Source organism: Astatotilapia calliptera, chromosome 17 (assembly GCF_964374335.1).
Source record: "Astatotilapia calliptera chromosome 17, fAstCal68.1, whole genome shotgun sequence".
Classification (NCBI taxonomy): Eukaryota; Metazoa; Chordata; class Actinopteri; order Cichliformes; family Cichlidae; genus Astatotilapia; species Astatotilapia calliptera.
The window spans coordinates 23,052,735-23,070,441 of NC_137438.1; the positions used below are offsets into that span (position 1 = coordinate 23,052,735).

A 17,707-nucleotide genomic window follows, 5' to 3' on the forward strand; every position below is an offset into this window, starting at 1 on the left:
CCACAACATATGAGCTACATGTGTATTAGAGTAGTCTCTCTGTTGACTTACAGGGAAAGCAGGCGAATAGCCCTGATATTTGGGTTTGATATTAAATATGCTAATTTGAGTGCTGCCTCGGAAACATTAGAAATAAAACTTTGCCATCAAAAATCTCTGAATGTGGCCTTGAAGTCAGGTTGTTTTTCTTTATGTAGTTTCACCAATAAGTTTCACTTCGTACTGCGCGCTGGGGTAGTTGCATTCACCGTCTGCTCGGAAATGTAACTTCTGCAAATAAATATTTCTAAGCGAATTGGAAAATCAGCTGAGACTAAAACTAGTGAAGGACAGAGTTGTGCTTAGATAGGTATTTGTTATGATGCATTTCATTTAATTGGTTATAGTATTTTAATTTTGACCACCTCTTTAAAACTATTTATTTATTAGTTCAAATGGGCAGTAAAACAGAAAAACTGAAACGTCATCTGTGCTGTTGTATCAAATTTGATTGATCACTTCAGACCGCTTTCATGAAGTGTGAATATTCTTACAGTCCGTGAACGCCACGTGATATCACGCTTAAATGCGCCCACTGTGCTCCCTCCGGTCTACAAACGCTCGGATGGAGAGCAGCTTCAGCTGCAAGCTCTAAACTTCAGCGGGCATTGCTGTGTCTCTAAGGTCAGTACACTTTCCTTTGGTTTCCAGCCCGAGGTTTCTGAACTTTAGTCAATAACTAGAGAAAAGCATTTCTCCCTACTTTTTAGGTTTTAAGCGGCTGCTTTGCAATTTGCGAAACGCGTGTTTGCCATTAGGTGGTGATGTCATTTTTAGAAACACAGAACGGGTGAAAATAATCTACATTTATTCACTGACACGAAAACATCTGTATTTAGAGTATTATAAAGTTGTGTAAGTGTGTGGGTGTGCGTGGGGGGGGGGGGGGGGGGGGGTGAGTCACACTTAACACCTTTAGTAACTATACGTTTGTATGAACACAAATACACTAAAAATACACAAAAAAATACTAAACTAAAAATACTTACATGTAGGCATTTACTTGTGGATTAACTACTGTATTGTTATTATTATTATTATTATTATTATTATTATTATTAATATTATTATTATTATTACTGTGTAAACAGGAAGCTGGTCTGGGGTTACCTACTTCTGCATTTAGGTAGTTTGGGCCATAATACTGTACAACAATATAAGGCATAATTTATTTATAGGTATCTTTCAAGACATAAAACTAACAAAATCATTCTATAAATAACAAACTCACAAGTAAAGGTGATAAAGTAAAGGTAAATACACTCACAGCATTTTACTGTCTGGAGCTGATTGAGTGCGAATTCATTTGAGCCAATTTACACAGTAAATCATAAGAACCTGATCAATACTGCTGGATTTTAGGGTCTGAAACTGAGAAGCTGGGGGAAAAATTTTATACTTATTCAGCTGCCCATTTTTTAATAGAAATATTCATGCAGTCTGATAGAGTTACATTGAAATTAAACAATTATGGTGTTATAGTTTAGTTTTGTCAGCGCTGAGTTCACAGTGCCACAATTTTTTCCATGATATTATGCAGAAAGTTCCCAGAGTTCCTCCTGCACCACTATGTCTGTAATAGGCTGGTATTGGTCTGTAATGTGGGCCAGCACTGTGCAATATTGTGTCTGCATGCTAGCTGGTTTAGCCTCTAATGAAGGCATTAGTGTAGGTTGACCTTTAAAGGTTTTGAACTGTAGTCCCAGTGTCAAACTAAGCAGCTGACGTTAGCTGCTGAGGGTCAACTCTTTGTGTGTGCCTTTAAATGAGTGACCGCTTCAGGGATGCTTTGAGTGTCGAAGCAGCAGCTACTGTATGGTGAAAGGCCTTTGCCACACACGGACACCTGTCAGTAACAACAAAGCTCTCCAGCCTCCTCTTTTAGCTGCTTCAGAAAGCAAACACACGCTGTGCTTTGATGTTGCTGGGTACAGAGGGTCAGGTGGGAGGCTCGTTAGACTTTGTCCCCTCTCATGAAAGCTTTCTGAAAGGTCTCCAGCACCAGATCACTCGCACTTGACCTTCTTTGTACCTCCATGAGTGGGTTTGAGGATGGGCAGGGGCTAAAGGGGGGGGGGGGGGGGTGGCATTTGAGCAACAACGGGTGGTGGCACCTCAGATGCCAGCACACATTGCAGTGTGCGCTATGAGAAAACACAATAAAGTCAAGTCTATTTATTCTGTATTTTGGTTGTTTGGAAGTAGATAAACATAAGCTGCACGAGTGCATCACAGAGATCTGACGGCTTCTGTTCGAAGACAAACACAAAAGTGTGTTTGTGTTCTTATATGTGAGGGAAAATAGTTCTAAGCAGTAATCGAAGGGATTGGGGCAGCTTATTTCAACAATGACCCCTGTGTTAGTCCTGTTTAAATCCACTTAGGTTTAGCCATAACGTGAGTGTTTCATGAGCATCACACCACAGAGGTGTAGGAAACACAAACATCTTCAAGCTTGAAGCCTTGAGGTTGTTAAAATCAGCCTTTTTCTGACTGACCGACAGCATCAGTTCGTTCCAACTCTTTCAATGCTGCCACTTTTTCCTGCAATTTTCTTCTCAAAAGGAAATACATTCGATGATTTCTGCATCATTGTCCATAAATTTCACAGCACTGGAGTTCAAGGTTTGCTCTTCTGGTTTGAAGAATGGGTTTAAGTTTGTAATGAGCTCCCCGGCTGCTTGTTATCGCTCGTCATGCAGATCAGTGTGCTTTAAAAAGAAAAACTACAGGTGGGGGTTCCTTCACTCTTCTTTTATCAGTAAAACAACAACAACTGGCTCGCTGCACCTGCAGTTGCAGAAACAGATAGATTACTGGGTGATTCCGTTGCAGAATTACATTTCCTATTAACATGCTTCTTTTCAGTCTAATACGACCCTGAATTTGCATTTTCAGTACAGCACTGCCTGGAAGATTTTGCTGGTAGGTGACTGACTCATATCACCAGGCCAGTAATTGGAAATGTGGCATATGTAAATTTAATCCGATCAAGTCAACTTGGCTCTCATTTCAAATCTGAAGTAACACCTCACAAATAACTTTCACAGCTATCAAAACCAGCAAGAGATAAAGTTAAGAAGTACAAAACTTAGCAAAAACCTTATTTACGGTAGGTGTTATTAAAAGCAGGCTTTAGCTTTTAACAAAAATAATACATTTTGTTGATGAATTACAGTTATTTTTATACTTAGTCCCCTATTTTTATGTGTAAAAGAAAAATCTGATTTAAAAGCAGCCTGTGTGGACTTTCATCGGTTCTATAAATTAAGCAAGTAAAATATGACCTGTATTTACACCATAACATGGGGTCAATGGAGCCGGTAATGCAAGTGAAACAGGCTGCAAAAGCAAAACCATCCCTACTTCCACCATCAGAGGTGGAGCTTCAACTTTACAAGTAGAAAAAAAATTTTGATAAAATTAAAAATACATTTTATTGGGATTTTTTTTTTAATATTTTGTGCTTGGCAACACAAATAAAGACTAGAAGACCACAGAGACAGCAAGGGTGGATGATCTCAGGATCGTTTCCACAGGGAAGAAAACAAGAGCCGACCACTACTCTGGAATAAGCCCGATCTTTATCCGAACGGCATTCTTATTTAGCTGGAAGCAACACTTTATGATCTGAAACGATATCCTCTGGAAAGCACAGCGGAAAGAGCGTGATGGCATGAACACGCATACCTTCCAAAGGCATTGGTCACAAGTGTTATTGATGATGACAGGAGACAGGAGCAGCCTGCTGAATTAGTGTCGAACCAACCCAGGAGCTTTTCTGCAGTGTCCACTCACACGGGCCTGGAGACTGCTCAGTGACCCCCTGACAATCACCTGGTCGCTGGGTAAAAATGCCTTTGCCATTGTGGTTGCTGGTGAAATTGGTCACAAAGAGTGCACTGCACCAAAAACATTCTTGTAATTGCACCGAGGTTTTTGGTACAGCTGTGTAAACTTCACGAAAACCGATTTCAGCTAGCCAGTTTGCTGGCAGCCTGCAGCAGCCACTCAGAAAATAACCTGTGGTTGGCAGGGAGTCACTGACAACTCTCTAGACCTACTCGACTGTGGATTTAACAGTCAATTTCAAATTGACTGCCATCACCTCGCCAACTGGTCGGGTAATAGCCATGTTTACCTAGCAACCAGTGGTTGCCAACCGGTTTCTAGACCTGTGTGATTCAGGCCAATATCAGTCATTTGTTCTCAACCCAGCTGGGCTGCATTTCACTGAAGACAAGGCTAAAGGCCAGTAACCGCGTTTCACAGTTGTATTTATACCCGCCGTTACACGCAGGAAGCCGCCCCAGTATTGTCCTCAACGATAGATGTCGCCACTCAGACAATATCCCCAATCAGCGCTGATATAGGAGGAGAAGAAGTGAAAACCGGAAGCCAAGACTTTGAGTTTGTTTTTTGGACAAACTCTAAAGTTTGCAAACTGTTCCAACACCTCCCTCTGTATACCTGTATGTCTCTGAGCTTCTGTACTGGGACATAATTAAAATGACAGTAAAAACCATCATGAGCGTACACTCACATCTTCAATCCAGCTGCGGTGGCCGTGGTTACGAGAATCGAGAGGTGCACGACCAACGCCACAAAGACCGTGTCCTTCAACAGATGATGTCACGCCAAAATTGGCACTCAAAACCCACGAAAGGGAGAGCATAATTGGGTCATTAGACAGGAAGACCCAGAAAGCACCACAAAGGAGGAAACTCGTTCTGTGGTGATAGACTAAAGGCCACCATTCCCTGCAGAGTGTTATTGGCAAATATTAAAAATTGCGATTTTATTTATTTTTAATCTGTTCACTTACATTTAAGCACCTGGAAATAAGTGACCTTGTATACGAATGGCTGTAATTTCTCAAAAGTTAAGGGAGTGCTTTTGTTGTATGACAGCTGCTTTCTAAATGATGCATTGCCATGACACCACCATACAGTATCAGCTCATTACAACAAAGGCTTTTCATTTGTACAGTTCTGAGACAACATCATAAAACCTTTGGAACTGGAACTGGAATATTATCCGATGTTCATTGAAGTTACAGTTATATACAAACTCAATCTGACCACCCCAATAGTAAAAAAAAACAAAACAGTTTTGACCTTCTTTGTACCTCCATGAGTGGTAGTGATAAACCCATCCAGCAATCTTTCACAGTCGTGCCTGGAAAAACCAAGTGAACCTCTGCTGCTAATTACCTTGACAAAAACAACAGTGGGAGTAAAAAGTGGAGGTTATACAGGTGCCCCTCCCTGTAATTTACTGACTGTCTGCACTTTAAAGGAGTTCGAACCAGTCCTCAGTCACAACAACTTTCACTGGACCTCAGAAGAGAAGGATCACAAAGACAAGAGTAGCACCACAACACCTGGAGACATTTCTGTGGCTAGATAACATCCTATAGTTTTAAAAGACCACCTGGATATTTCACAACACTTCTAGGACACTTTTCTGTGGACAGAAAATCCCTGGAGGAAAAAAACTGAAAGTAAAAGGGACTCTGCAGGCACATAACATAACCTCAGCTCAACTGTGAAGCAAGGCGGAGGGAGCAACATGGTTTCAGCTGCTTTCCTACCTCAGGGCCTGGATGGGTTTCAATCATTAGGAGAGCAATGAATTTAAAAAAAAATGTCGTTGGCAGGAGAGGTTTAGTGTTGCTGAACTAAACCAGTCACATAAAAGGGAGTGGTCCAGAAATGTGTCATCATTGTTGCCTAAGCCTCATAATCAGCTACAGGAAACGTCTGATTAAAGGTGTTTCTGGTAAAAAAAAAAAGGTTCTAGACATTACTAAATTCAGACGTTCACGTACTTTTTCCAGCTAAAGTTATTACATTATGTTCACATATTATTCAGCTATTATGTGTTTGTGTGTTTGACTGTTACTGCAACACCAATAACGATCAGTACTCAGACCACATTTTATTTTATGTGGTCTAATAGAAAACTTCTCGCAACTGTAGGTTTAATGCAGATGTTCCAAGATCAGTGTACAGCTTGCTTTGATGCAGTCAGGTTAAAGCTTTACATTTCACATTTATATGATAATCTACATATAGTTTCTAACCTAAATCTTCCAAACCCATCGCAAAGAAAACTTTCAGCTTCGCGTCGCTTTCTCTATCCTCCTCCCGCCTTTTTGAAAAATTTAGAGCAGCAGGGTTTTGGGTCTGATTTTGTTTTTCAATCTCAAATTTGCTACAGCCCCACCTGTCAGGCTTCAAAAACAAAAAATTAAACCGCTCAGAAACAGGAAGTGTGGTTGCACTGATGTAACAGAGCACCGGAAGTGTAACTCCTCCTGCTTGAACGCAGCCTTTTACAACAGGTTCAACCTACACGAAAAACTGCGAGGGAGGGCTGCTGCTCTGCATATTTCAAAAGTTTGAATCTGTGATGTTAGTCTTGTGTGGGAGTGTGTGAACGTAAGTGCTGGCATGCACTTGTGATACTAACATCAGGGCCAAGGATATACAGACGAAGCGCCGAATGTTACTGTGTGTATAGGGACGTAACTACTTATCAAAACATGCTACATTAAAGTAAAAAGTGAAGTCTAACCTTCACATCTTTCAGGCTTATTCAAATTGAGAGTCTATAAAGTTTTCATAAACGTATTAAAAACACAAGTATAACTGTGTCCTAGTTTCACATGCTTAGCATTATCAGTATTATAGTTCTCAGTATGTAAGAGTTCGGGAAAAAATGGCAACTTCAAGTAAAATGAAGATTATTCTCAAAAAGGATGAAAGAAATCGAAATTTATGTAGTAACAGCTCAAAAAAGTAAGTGGTTAGATCATTTCTACCCAATGGTCTATGATTCAGAAACTGCTGTATGTGTGATAGAGAAAGCTGTCAGGGATTAACATGTGGAATAACTGCTGGGTTTCTTCACCCTGTGTGATACCACGCTGACTAGTTCAGTGGTTTAAATGGAAATTTAATGGTATTGGTAATGGAATCTATACAGCCACTCAAACTAACGTAATGTGAACAAACCAAGCAAGTTCAAAGAGGCCACAACATTTCCGAGAGTAAAGTTATACCTGGTTTACTAAAAGTGTGCAGTATTTTAGTACCTGGTAAATCAGTTTTGTTTTTTGTTGTTGTTTTGTTTTTTTTAAGAAATGGCTCATGAAATACTGTAATTGTGGCTTCTGAGCTGCCAAATAGTTTGACATTTTGTGCATAACAAATTTATATTTTTGTTTCCCTCCATGATGATAAGCCTAATGTTTATTCTCCTTTTAGTTCGAACTGTCTGGGGAATATATATCTTTAGCTTCAGCATTATACTTTTATAATGCACAGACTTTGGGGGTGTAGATTTTCCCAGAAACTGGCTGCTTTTTTAATATTTTGCAATGGGAGTATTTTTACAAAAATGCACAATGGGGGGCACTGACGGAGGGGGCTTCACACTGGGAGTACCTGGAGTTTGGAAGAGTGTATTTGCGACAACAGCCACTTACTCAAAAGGCAAGTTAACATGGCTTGGATTAGCATGTGGTATGAGCCAAGGTAGCTGCATGCCATTAAACTGTGTTCGCATAGAGTAGCATTGTATCAAACATACCTCAAACATGCACTATTAAAAAGCTTTCATTCTTTTGTGTTGACTTTCACGTCTATTTTATTTATAGCCTAGCACTAGAGACGTGAAGGATGCCCACCTTGGTTTAAAACTAAAACTGCATTCATTACAGCTATCCGCTGACACTGGGGGAGGGGCGGGTCAAACACAGCAACCAAACAGAGAAAGCCCTCACGCTTTCAGCTGGTTTTATGTACAGTTTTTGAATCCTCCACCTGATGATGCCGGTCAGGTGTTAAGTTTGTAGTCCAGTGTGGTATTTAAGGACTGTGCTGAAAGCGATCAGCAGATGTGACCAAAGTACAAAACATTGGACAAAAGTTGCCTCTTAAAACAATGCGATAAGCTGAAAGATGCAAAAATGCCTTACTGTCGAGCTGAATGATAATTATATGATACACGGTTGATTAGAAATCAAACATTTTTTTGATTTGTTGAGTTAAAAGGACCCAACAGGAATGGATGTGCCATCTCTTCCATGTTGTCATTACTGTCCTACATCATACATAGCAGGAATTTATTCTGATCTTCCTGTGAAACTGCATGATAAACCTGTTAAATTACAGAAAAAGTTATGACTGTTCACAGACTGTTATAAAATACAATGTTTTTGTTATTTTAATGCTGGTATTTAATTTTTTATGTCTCAGTTAACTTTTCGGGTGAAGTATGAAAATGTCAATTAAAAGTTCAAAATTTATACTGGTTCACATTTCTAAATCTGTCCAATGTCATCACCGGGCTGATTTTGGCCCACCGGGCTAAGCTTCCGTTAGCTAGTTCAATTTGTTCAACTCAAATTCTAATTCTGCATGAAACACCTTGTGCTTTACTTTGGGAGCTAAAAAGTTAAAAAATTCTCTTTGTTAAGATGTTGAACTACGCTGACGCAGTGTACACAAGTTCACATGACGCTACTTAAGCACAGTAAGCTTTACAGTAAAGAATGATGATGAATATTGCAGACTCAGGCGCATGCTGTCATATATTCCACATCTGCGTTTAGTATTTCAGCTCTATTAATAGTCCCTGTCTTCTCTCCACCACTGGGACTGACATTGACACACAAACACACACACACAAACACACACACAGAGCTCTTCAGCAGGCCTCAAATGTCACATCGGCCTTGACCGAGTCGAAGACACTGCAGCGGTCGCAGAGGAAGTGATTTATAGGTGTGTTACTGTGATTATTAGCATGGCTGGTCGCACAAAGCAAAGAGATTATTTGTTTACAAGCCCTAAAGTTATGAGAGGTTGGGGTTTTTTTAGGTGCAGTTAGGTTCAGCAGGCTGCTTTTTTTTCATTGCTCGCAGTGCTTTATGTGTGAAACTCTGCAAAGCATGGCAGATGCGTTCCTGTCCTCTCTTTAAATGTGTGGTTTGAGACATTTTATCAGGGGGAGAGTGTACGAGAAGAAGTTCTGTTGTTGATTTGATTTTAAAACTTGCTGTAACAGCCAGCTGGAGCAGATAAAAGTTACATGTTTGCAGGGAAAGAGCTTGTGGTTACGGCGTCACGGGTGATGAAATGTCTGTGTCTCTCTCTCTTCCTTTTTACAGGTTCTTTAAAGTGTCAGGGGTGGAAAGAAAAAACTCCCTGCCTCCTCCCCTCTGCTAGCCCATCTTTCCTGTGGAGGAAGAGGGGCAGTCGGTGCATGCTGCAGTGGAGGAGAGGTGGTTCACACCAGTGCACGAGCTCTCAAAGCTCACAAATCTCATCTATTTCTCATCTATTCAAACTAAGAGGACTTCATCCGGAGCGCATCTGTGGAGGCTGTTTGGATATTTGAGCAGCGGTCAGACGGTAAAAGTCTGCAGACATGTCGCCTTTCCTGCGGATCGGATTTTCCCACTTTGAGATTGATCCGGGTCTGGCTTATCATGAGGAGGTGCTGAACCCATACTGTGCTGTTTATATGAAGGAGGCCGTTGACACAGGTTAGTGACTATAAATAATAATCATTTTAATTTGAGTCCATTCAATCAAGTGAAAGTTGAGCATTTAATTGAACAGTGGTTACAGACACTGGAATTGTGGATCCACAAGACCCTGACTGTAACCCACTGAGGTCTGGTCGCTGGTGACCACCCCAAACCCTTTTTCTGCCCCTTGATGGCCAAAATTGGAAGAGCAACTTTAAAAAAGGACAAAAATGACATAATCTGATAGCACAGGGTTGGATTTAGGGTTACGGTTAGGATTAAAGTCCTCATCGATGACAGCTTAAACTTCAGAGGGTTAAATTACACAGTGAGGTGGAACATTTTGGCATGTGTAATTATGTTTTGGTTTTGGCGATTGCATCATCTTTGTTTGTTTGGGGGGGATTTCGTAGCCACACAAGCTCAGAATTGATTCAGTAATTTAGCTATTGATCCAGAAAAACACCAAACATTGACTGCTTTTAGCGCTATATAAATACAGGCCATTTACCATTTATGTTCACAAATGTGACTTTGTTTCTTTTCTTTGACACGTATGATTGTAAAACTGTTCGCTTTAGATTTCTAACAAACAAACAGTTTGAAGACATTATCTTTACATGTGGTTGACTTAATCCTTTCTTTTTTAACTTTTTGAAATATTAGATATTTATATATAGGAATCAACTTCAGTAATAATCTCTGTGCATGTTTCCACAAAAACAAGTTTGGAACAGAATCTAATTATTTTCAACTTATTTTAACTTTGAATTTTGCAGAAATACCATAAAGACAGCTTGTCAAAAGCTAGAAATGTTAATTTTATTAAAAAGCTATCCTCATTTTGCTTCAGCTACCGTGGGAACATGGGCTTGGTTACCATTGTGCAATGTTGCTCACCACTTTTAACAGCAACACTCTGAGTGTAAGTGTTTGAGGCCTAGGGAGAGCAGTCGTTGCAGTGCCGACAGTGTTATAAGCTTGGTGTAGGTTTTAAGATGATCAGCAGCCTCGCTTTGGCTATTTTTTTAGTTTCAAAAACTGGTGAAATGTTTTTGAGGTGTGAGCTGCGGGCCCACCAGCTTACACCGGGACTCTTTTACATGCTGCTGTGCAGGCTGATTTGGCACCATCTTACTGAATCTCCTCGGGAAACAAATGGTGTCACGATGGCAGCGTGTGTTGATGGTTCATCATTAGCGCTGCCTTCACAAATGTTAAGAACTAAATGTTACCCATGCCTCAAGCAACTATACTCCTCTTTATCCTCACTGACACGGACTTTTTAACTGAACAAGCCTTCAGCTCTGAAGAAACAGATATCTGTGATTTTCATGAATTCAAATTTCTAATCAGTCTGATGACAAGAAAGGTTTTTCCAGTCGCCTCAGTCCATCCTTAACGAGCTCGTGTCCAGAGAAAGTGATCTGGAATTTCAGGATCTTGTTGTAGTTTAATTTGTTTGTGTGGCAGAGTTAAAAATAAAGAGCTCCTGAGCCCAAGCAGTCATTTCCACTACATGGTCATGCTGTTTATATATTTACCATATATAATGAAATTCTCAGTTTTTTTAAACATTCACTTTTTTCCTTCTTAAAGACTCTTAAATACCTCTCTGGTATCTTTTTTCGTAAAAGAGAACACACAACTCCCATCCTCGCTTCACTCCATTGGCTGCCTGTATATCTTAGAGTTCATTTTAAAATTCTCATGTTTGTTTTTAAATGTTTAAACGGTCTTGCCCCAACTTACCTCTCTGAGCTTCTGCATCTTTACTCACCCCCCAGGTCTCTCAGGTCAGCTGACAAGCTGCTCCTGGAGGTACCCAGGTCCAAGAGAAAGCTCAGAGGGGACAGGGCCTTCTCTATTGCTGCTCCTAATCTCTGGAACAATCTGCCCCTGCGCATTAGAGAGGCCCCTTCACTGTCCACTTTTAAAACAAGTCTTAAAATCCATTTTTACTCCTTGACATATGACACAGTATGACCCTGATTTTATTGTTTTAAATCTAATGTGCTCATTTTATTGTTTTACATGTAATTCTAATGATCATTTTATACTATTTTATTTTTTGCTATTTGTGCTGATTTTATTATTTTAAATGTCATTTTAATTATCATCTTATTTTTTAAAATTTTTTATCTTTATTTTATTTTTTTTAACTTATTCAATGTATCATTTCTGGCATGTCAAGTGTACAACACTGTGTGTTCATCTGGGAGTTGTTCTGAAAGCGCTATATAAATAAATTGCCTGCTTATATGCAACTAAATCCTAACCTGATGAGGAAAGTCAAGCGTTACGTGACTTTTCTGGTCTGTATGTTGCTCACATTCAAATCGTAAGGATGACATTTCTTTTTATATGTCGTCTTTGTATTATTCTAGCTCACATATGGGTCATTCCATCTCACATTAGCATAGACTGACATTTTTGAATATATCTGTCCCAAATTACAGATCTTGGTTCATTTGGATGGGAACAAAAATCAGGGAAAATATTTGTTTGTTTGTTTTTAAATTCATGTTCGCACATGTTAATCAAAGGGGTAAAAGTGGGTTGACAAACCTTTTTCTTTTTAATATATGTTGTGCAACATATTTGCAGTCATTAAACATCTGCAGACTTTTTTAAATGCAAATCTGAGACGGTCATGTTGAAGGCCCACGTTGATTTGCGATGGACTGACCCCTTTAGAATTGAAACATCTTGTAGATCACTCATTCTCACTAAGTTTATTATTAAATATTATTTAATATTTCACAGGATCGCAGCCCTTCTGTAGACAGGGTTGCCATAAAAACCCACACTATGCTCACTGGGTTTTTACCAGAAAAAAGAAAGAAAGAAAGGTTTTCCATGCAGCACAGGAAGTGATGCTCAGGAAGTTTTCAGTGAAGCAACAACAGTGTGTGTTGGGAACAGAAAATGTCGACTGTGACTGTGGTAGTAGGTTACAGCGTAGAACGCTTCACTGATTATCTGTAACTGTTTTCATAGTGAATCAGCTATGTTTACTTTCACTTTGAAGGACGCTGACATACAGTTCCAGCAAGTCTTTCCGGCTACGTCTGCAGAATCTGAGGTATTGGATGGCTCATATAGCAGGAATGTTCAAGGACTCAACAACATTTTTAAATAATAGAAATGTTAATGGGCTTATACTGTAAGCCCAGTATGCCCTTTAAGCTCTCTTTTGGGTTGTTGATTCACATCCAGTGTCACAACTGTGGGAAACTTCCCAGCGTGATATAGCCTCACAGCAGAAATCTTAGTTCTGCATCTGGCTAAGTTTAACCACTGCTGAGTATGAGTGCAGGATAAAGTTAAACACAGTGTGTGACTGAGAGGAAAGAGGAGGGTCCTTATGTTTCTTTTCCTCTTCAATGTAACCGCAACGCTCGTCCTACAGGGTAGCAGAGCGACACTCTGTGTGTGTGTTTCACTTACACTTTCACCGGGGAACTAAATGTAATTTAGTTTCGTTTCACTTTACTTTGGATTAAAAGTATATATTTTTAATGCATGAGTCATAACATTGTGAAGAAGCAAAGAGTGGACGCGTCATTGATCTTATGATGTGCTTAAACTGAAATACTCACATGAAGTGAAGACATCCACTACTTCATCACAAAGAGTACCCTTAAAAAGGGAAAAGCCGTTTATTACGTTAAACAGTGTTCCAGTGTTTATGAGGAGCATATGCTCGCTGGCAGCGTGAAATGAAGAGCTGATTAGAAAAAATAAAAAAACAGTAGATAGCTCCCATCAGGCCCCTTTTGGCTCACTGTGACTTATTTCATCTTCAAATAACAGTGACTGAAGTCGCCTTTAGTCGAGTGTGTTCAGGCTCTCTTTAGGTTTCTCCGTTTTCGACTCTGCCAAGCACAGCAAGTCGTCCACAAGTGCAACACTTTAAAGCCGCATGATTTTCTGTTCTTACAGTGCTGTTTTTTCAAAAGTAGCGTTGGCATGATGGTATGCATGGCTGTGCCAAATAACTCGTGTCTGTTCCTGTATAATGAAGTTTATAAGGCTTCCAATGATTCCACTTTTAGATTTCTTGTGTAATTTAGTCTGGAAAAGTTAAAATATATTATCAGTAGCATTTATATTTATACAGACACAGATATAAAATGTGTATCTGCACTAAGTAAAATCCTTACTTTCAAAATAAGGCCAGCATGTTCTGTACATGTAAAAACAATATGAGAAATCCAGTCATGTGTCTCTCCGCACTCCGCACCAAAGCAGAACGGTAAATACCATAGACTGTATATGAAAGATGGTTGGCAGAGCATTTGAACTGCGCTTACTTCTGCTCCAAAACCAGCATGGTTCACCAAACTTTTCAGATTGGAGGATGGTGTCCCATGCTCTCCAGTCTAATTAACAAGGCACATATATAGACTGTACAGTTGTATCAGTATACTGCAGAGATGTGCATACATGCTAATTAGTGCTAAGTCACATCAATTTAAAAAAAAAAAAAAACTTAATCATTAGGTGGTTGCCAGGACAAGACTATCAGAAAAATCCTTTGGCTCTCTTGATTTAAGCCCTTATTTAATTCTTATATGAACTATGTATGGTCTCAATCGCTGCTTTTAAGTCTTGCTGAACACAACAAGGGTACGACAAGGGTAGGTCCTAAGATCACTGGAAGCAAGATGCAGTGGCTACGTCCATTTTTTATATACAGTCTGTGATTATGGTAATCAAGGAGAATTTCTCATGTCACTGATGTGTTTTCAAAAGGCCTGGACAACAATAGGACTCTGTGGCATAGATATCAGTTCTTGGAAGCACAGACAGTACTGGTTAGTTAAATCAGCTCATTGTTGGTTTTGCTTTTCACAAACTACGCTGACAGCGAGACATGTATTCATGAAAACTCAACAGGTCGTTCAAACAGCGAATCATTTTTAGTGAATTCCACTTTAGAATTTTATTCAAATGAGGCAAACCTGATGAGCCAGGGATCTGAAGCTCAAACACAGCAGACAGATTTGCTTTATTGGATGGATTTCTTTCTCATTGTCCCATTCAGTGTTTCTGTGCGTTTTTACCGACAGTATATACAGAGAGGGAAATGTAAGCCCCTTCAAAAGAGCGAAGACATGAGAGCACAAACTCTAAATAGCACTTTGTGCTTTTTCAAAGAACACAGACTGACAACTGCATGGAGCCAAAACATCACCATGCTCTTTGCTTAATGCTGCAAGGAAACCTTTAAAATAAAAAAGACACCGTCTGATAAATCCTGTGCGTCTGGGGAGACAAACACACATTTTCCTCTCTTTGTGCTTTAATCAGCTCTGACAGCAGCTGGCAAAGGCGATGGACAGAAAGGCAATGAGCCGATGAGATGGAGAAGGCAGCGGCTCACTTTGGGAGTAAAAAGCTTAGAGGGCTTTATTGTTGAAGCAGCAGGATAGCATGTGGCTCTTATGTAAGTGGATGTATGAGATGTTATTGCAGAGAAAAATCAGCAGATGTGAATTACAAAGGCTTTCTTTCCCTCCCAGCCATATGATGCAATTGAAAATCTGTCAACATTCAGAGTGAATGGTAGATGGTCTGTATTTGTATAGCGCTTTACTTGGTCCTAAGGACCCCAAAGCGCTTCACACTACATTCAGTCATCCACCCATTCACACACACATTCACACACTGGTGATGGCAAGCTACAGTGTAGCCACAGCCGCCCTGGGGCGCACTGACAGAGGCGAGGCTGCCGGACACTGGCGCCACCGGGCCCTCTGAATGATGATATAATCTGCTTGCTGGGTGGTCAAATATTCAAACATAGTGCAATGTCTAACAGCACTAACAAGCACATGGGATCAAAGACGGTCATGAATCTGGCTTTAAAGAGCAGCTTGATACATAAAAAAATAAATAACATTTTTTGTTTTTTCACTGTCTACTGTAGAAACTTGTGATTTTTCGCAGTGGGCCCAAAGTTTTTGAAAAAAGAATTTCTGTCAATTAACTAGAATTTTACATTTTATAATTAAAGGGCAGAATGTGCAATGAGCTTTTGATGAGTTTTTTTCTGTAATGTTAGACATTTATTTTTTTCCAATTCAAGCTCAAAGCACCTCTTTTTGTAAACTGAGATGTAATGTTTAAATTGCACTTTTTCTTATAATTAAATATCTCGGGAATAAAATATGTAGTTAAATCTCTCTACACTGACAAATACAAGAGTTTTAATTGTCCAGACCACTTAAGATTAACTTATTAATTTCCTTTTTCAGTGTCTGTAATGGTTAAAACAGTCAAAAACAGCAGTGTTTTCTTTTCTTTGTGGTATTTTCAAATTTGTTATGGGACAAAATCTCCAGAGCTTGTGATTTTGTGATGACATTTTCTCTAGTGGTCGAAGTGTAGGTAGCAAAAGACAGGTTAACCTGTCCCTGACACGCAATGTCATCATTCCCAGCAGATGTTCTAAAGTGCTGCAGGCATGACTTTTATTTTGTAGGTCAAACTGGAAGTTAGCATCACCCCACTTCCTTGGCTAAAAGCTAATGAGATTTGAGCAAGATAGCCTCGATGAACAGGTGTCTCTTTTATGTTTTTTGAAGCATGAATGCAATTGCAAGAAGCAAAACACTAACAGTGGGCTGTAAACAAAAACACCACCCCTGCAAAGTTCCCATGTTCACCTACGTAACAGTAAATTTTCCCAACAACTTCATCAGAACCATTTAGCCACTTGTTAGCAACCACATTTTGTGGGACTTCACCAACTAGCTTCAAAGATAATGAGTGGGGTACTTCATAAGAGGCTGCAGAACAAATCATGTAAAACATGTAATAACCAGAGACTGTATTTCAGTCTTCTAGCTAAAAAAAAAAATAAAAAAAATTCATTGTGATGTTGTAAGTAATTCATAGCAAATAATGCTAACTCAGTTCTGGATGTTTAGGAGTTATGCTTGTGGTACTCTTTTGGATAAAAGCCAGACTTTGGAAAACTGTATGCCACACAATATTTTAAAAGTAAATGTTGATCAAATGTCACATCATGAGCAAATGGATAAAAATACAGTCTGTCACCTGGCAGACATCTACCTAATGCTTTCCACCTTTCTTATTCTCATTCTCAGAAACATGCAGCCACTTATTCCAATTGAAAATGTAGGTGTTTGCAAAATCTACAAATAACTAATTTTTCATTTTGAAAATGAAGCTGAGCAATACACCAACAGCTGAGCGCTGTTTGCTTTTTATCTGCTCAAACAAGAGTAAATGTAGTCAGTATTTCTGGAAGCAGGACAGTGCGTGGAGGATAGAGTCGAAATATCCTTAGGAGTGTGTGTAGAAGTGTGCTTCATGTATCTGTTTCTTTAATAGTTTCTTGACAACACTGGAGCTCTGTGGTGTGGACTATGAAGTGATTTCTGCTGTCAAAAAGACTTCTGTGCAATGAAATAAGAGTCAATTTTATCTCATGTCCTACCTATAAAGAAGTGGACTTTATTTCTTTTTTTTTCGTTACAGAGAAGGGTCAAGTGTACAAGCAGAAGAAGCCCACCATGTATCCGCCCTGGAGCACCACATTCGATGCCCACGTCCACCGCGGGCGCATCATGCATGTGATGGTAAAAGACCGGACAGCCGAGCTCAAGTCTGAGGCCACGGTAGCTCTGGACTCGCTGGCAACACGGTGCAAAAAGGAGAACGGCAAGCTGGAGATTTGGGTTAGTGCATCAGGATGGATTGATGCGTGCGCTTGTTTGAAGTGACAGACCAGCTGTTTAGTTACGCAAGCAAAAAGAAATCCAGATGTGCAGATGCGTTTAAAGGGGTAATCCTCCTTTAAATTATTAAAAAAATAAGAGGTTTTTTTGTAATAAGCATCATCATATGCACTGAAACCAAAACACTAACGGCTTTTAGATCATAGCAAAAGAAGCCTCGGTTAAATTAATTACTTTAATGATGGCTCTAATCCACGTCCTAGTAAGCAAAGTCAATGAGCCAGTGCACACAACACCATCAACAAGCAACATCTGTGCTTCTCCTGCTGTGACCGTTTCAACGTACTGAGAACAAAGTTGTCCCATATTTTCATGGTAACTCGTTTAGATTATTTTATATCATGTCTAAACAGAA

The 17,707-nt window shown here is 39.6% G+C and overlaps 1 protein-coding gene across 2 annotated transcripts in view; it reads left to right on the plus strand.

The window, feature by feature from the left end:
* Positions 1-574: 574 nt before the first annotated feature.
* Positions 575-17,707, plus strand: part of prkcq (protein kinase C, theta) — a 37,670-nt gene continuing 20,537 nt past the window's right edge. For both annotated transcript variants that reach the window (XM_026147087.2, XM_026147089.2), the window contains exons 1-3: positions 575-663; positions 9,218-9,595; positions 17,093-17,292. In XM_026147087.2, coding sequence (XP_026002872.1) covers positions 9,478-9,595; positions 17,093-17,292 — 318 coding nt within the window. In that variant the 5' untranslated portion in view covers positions 575-663; positions 9,218-9,477. The remainder of the gene's footprint in view (positions 664-9,217; positions 9,596-17,092; positions 17,293-17,707) is intronic.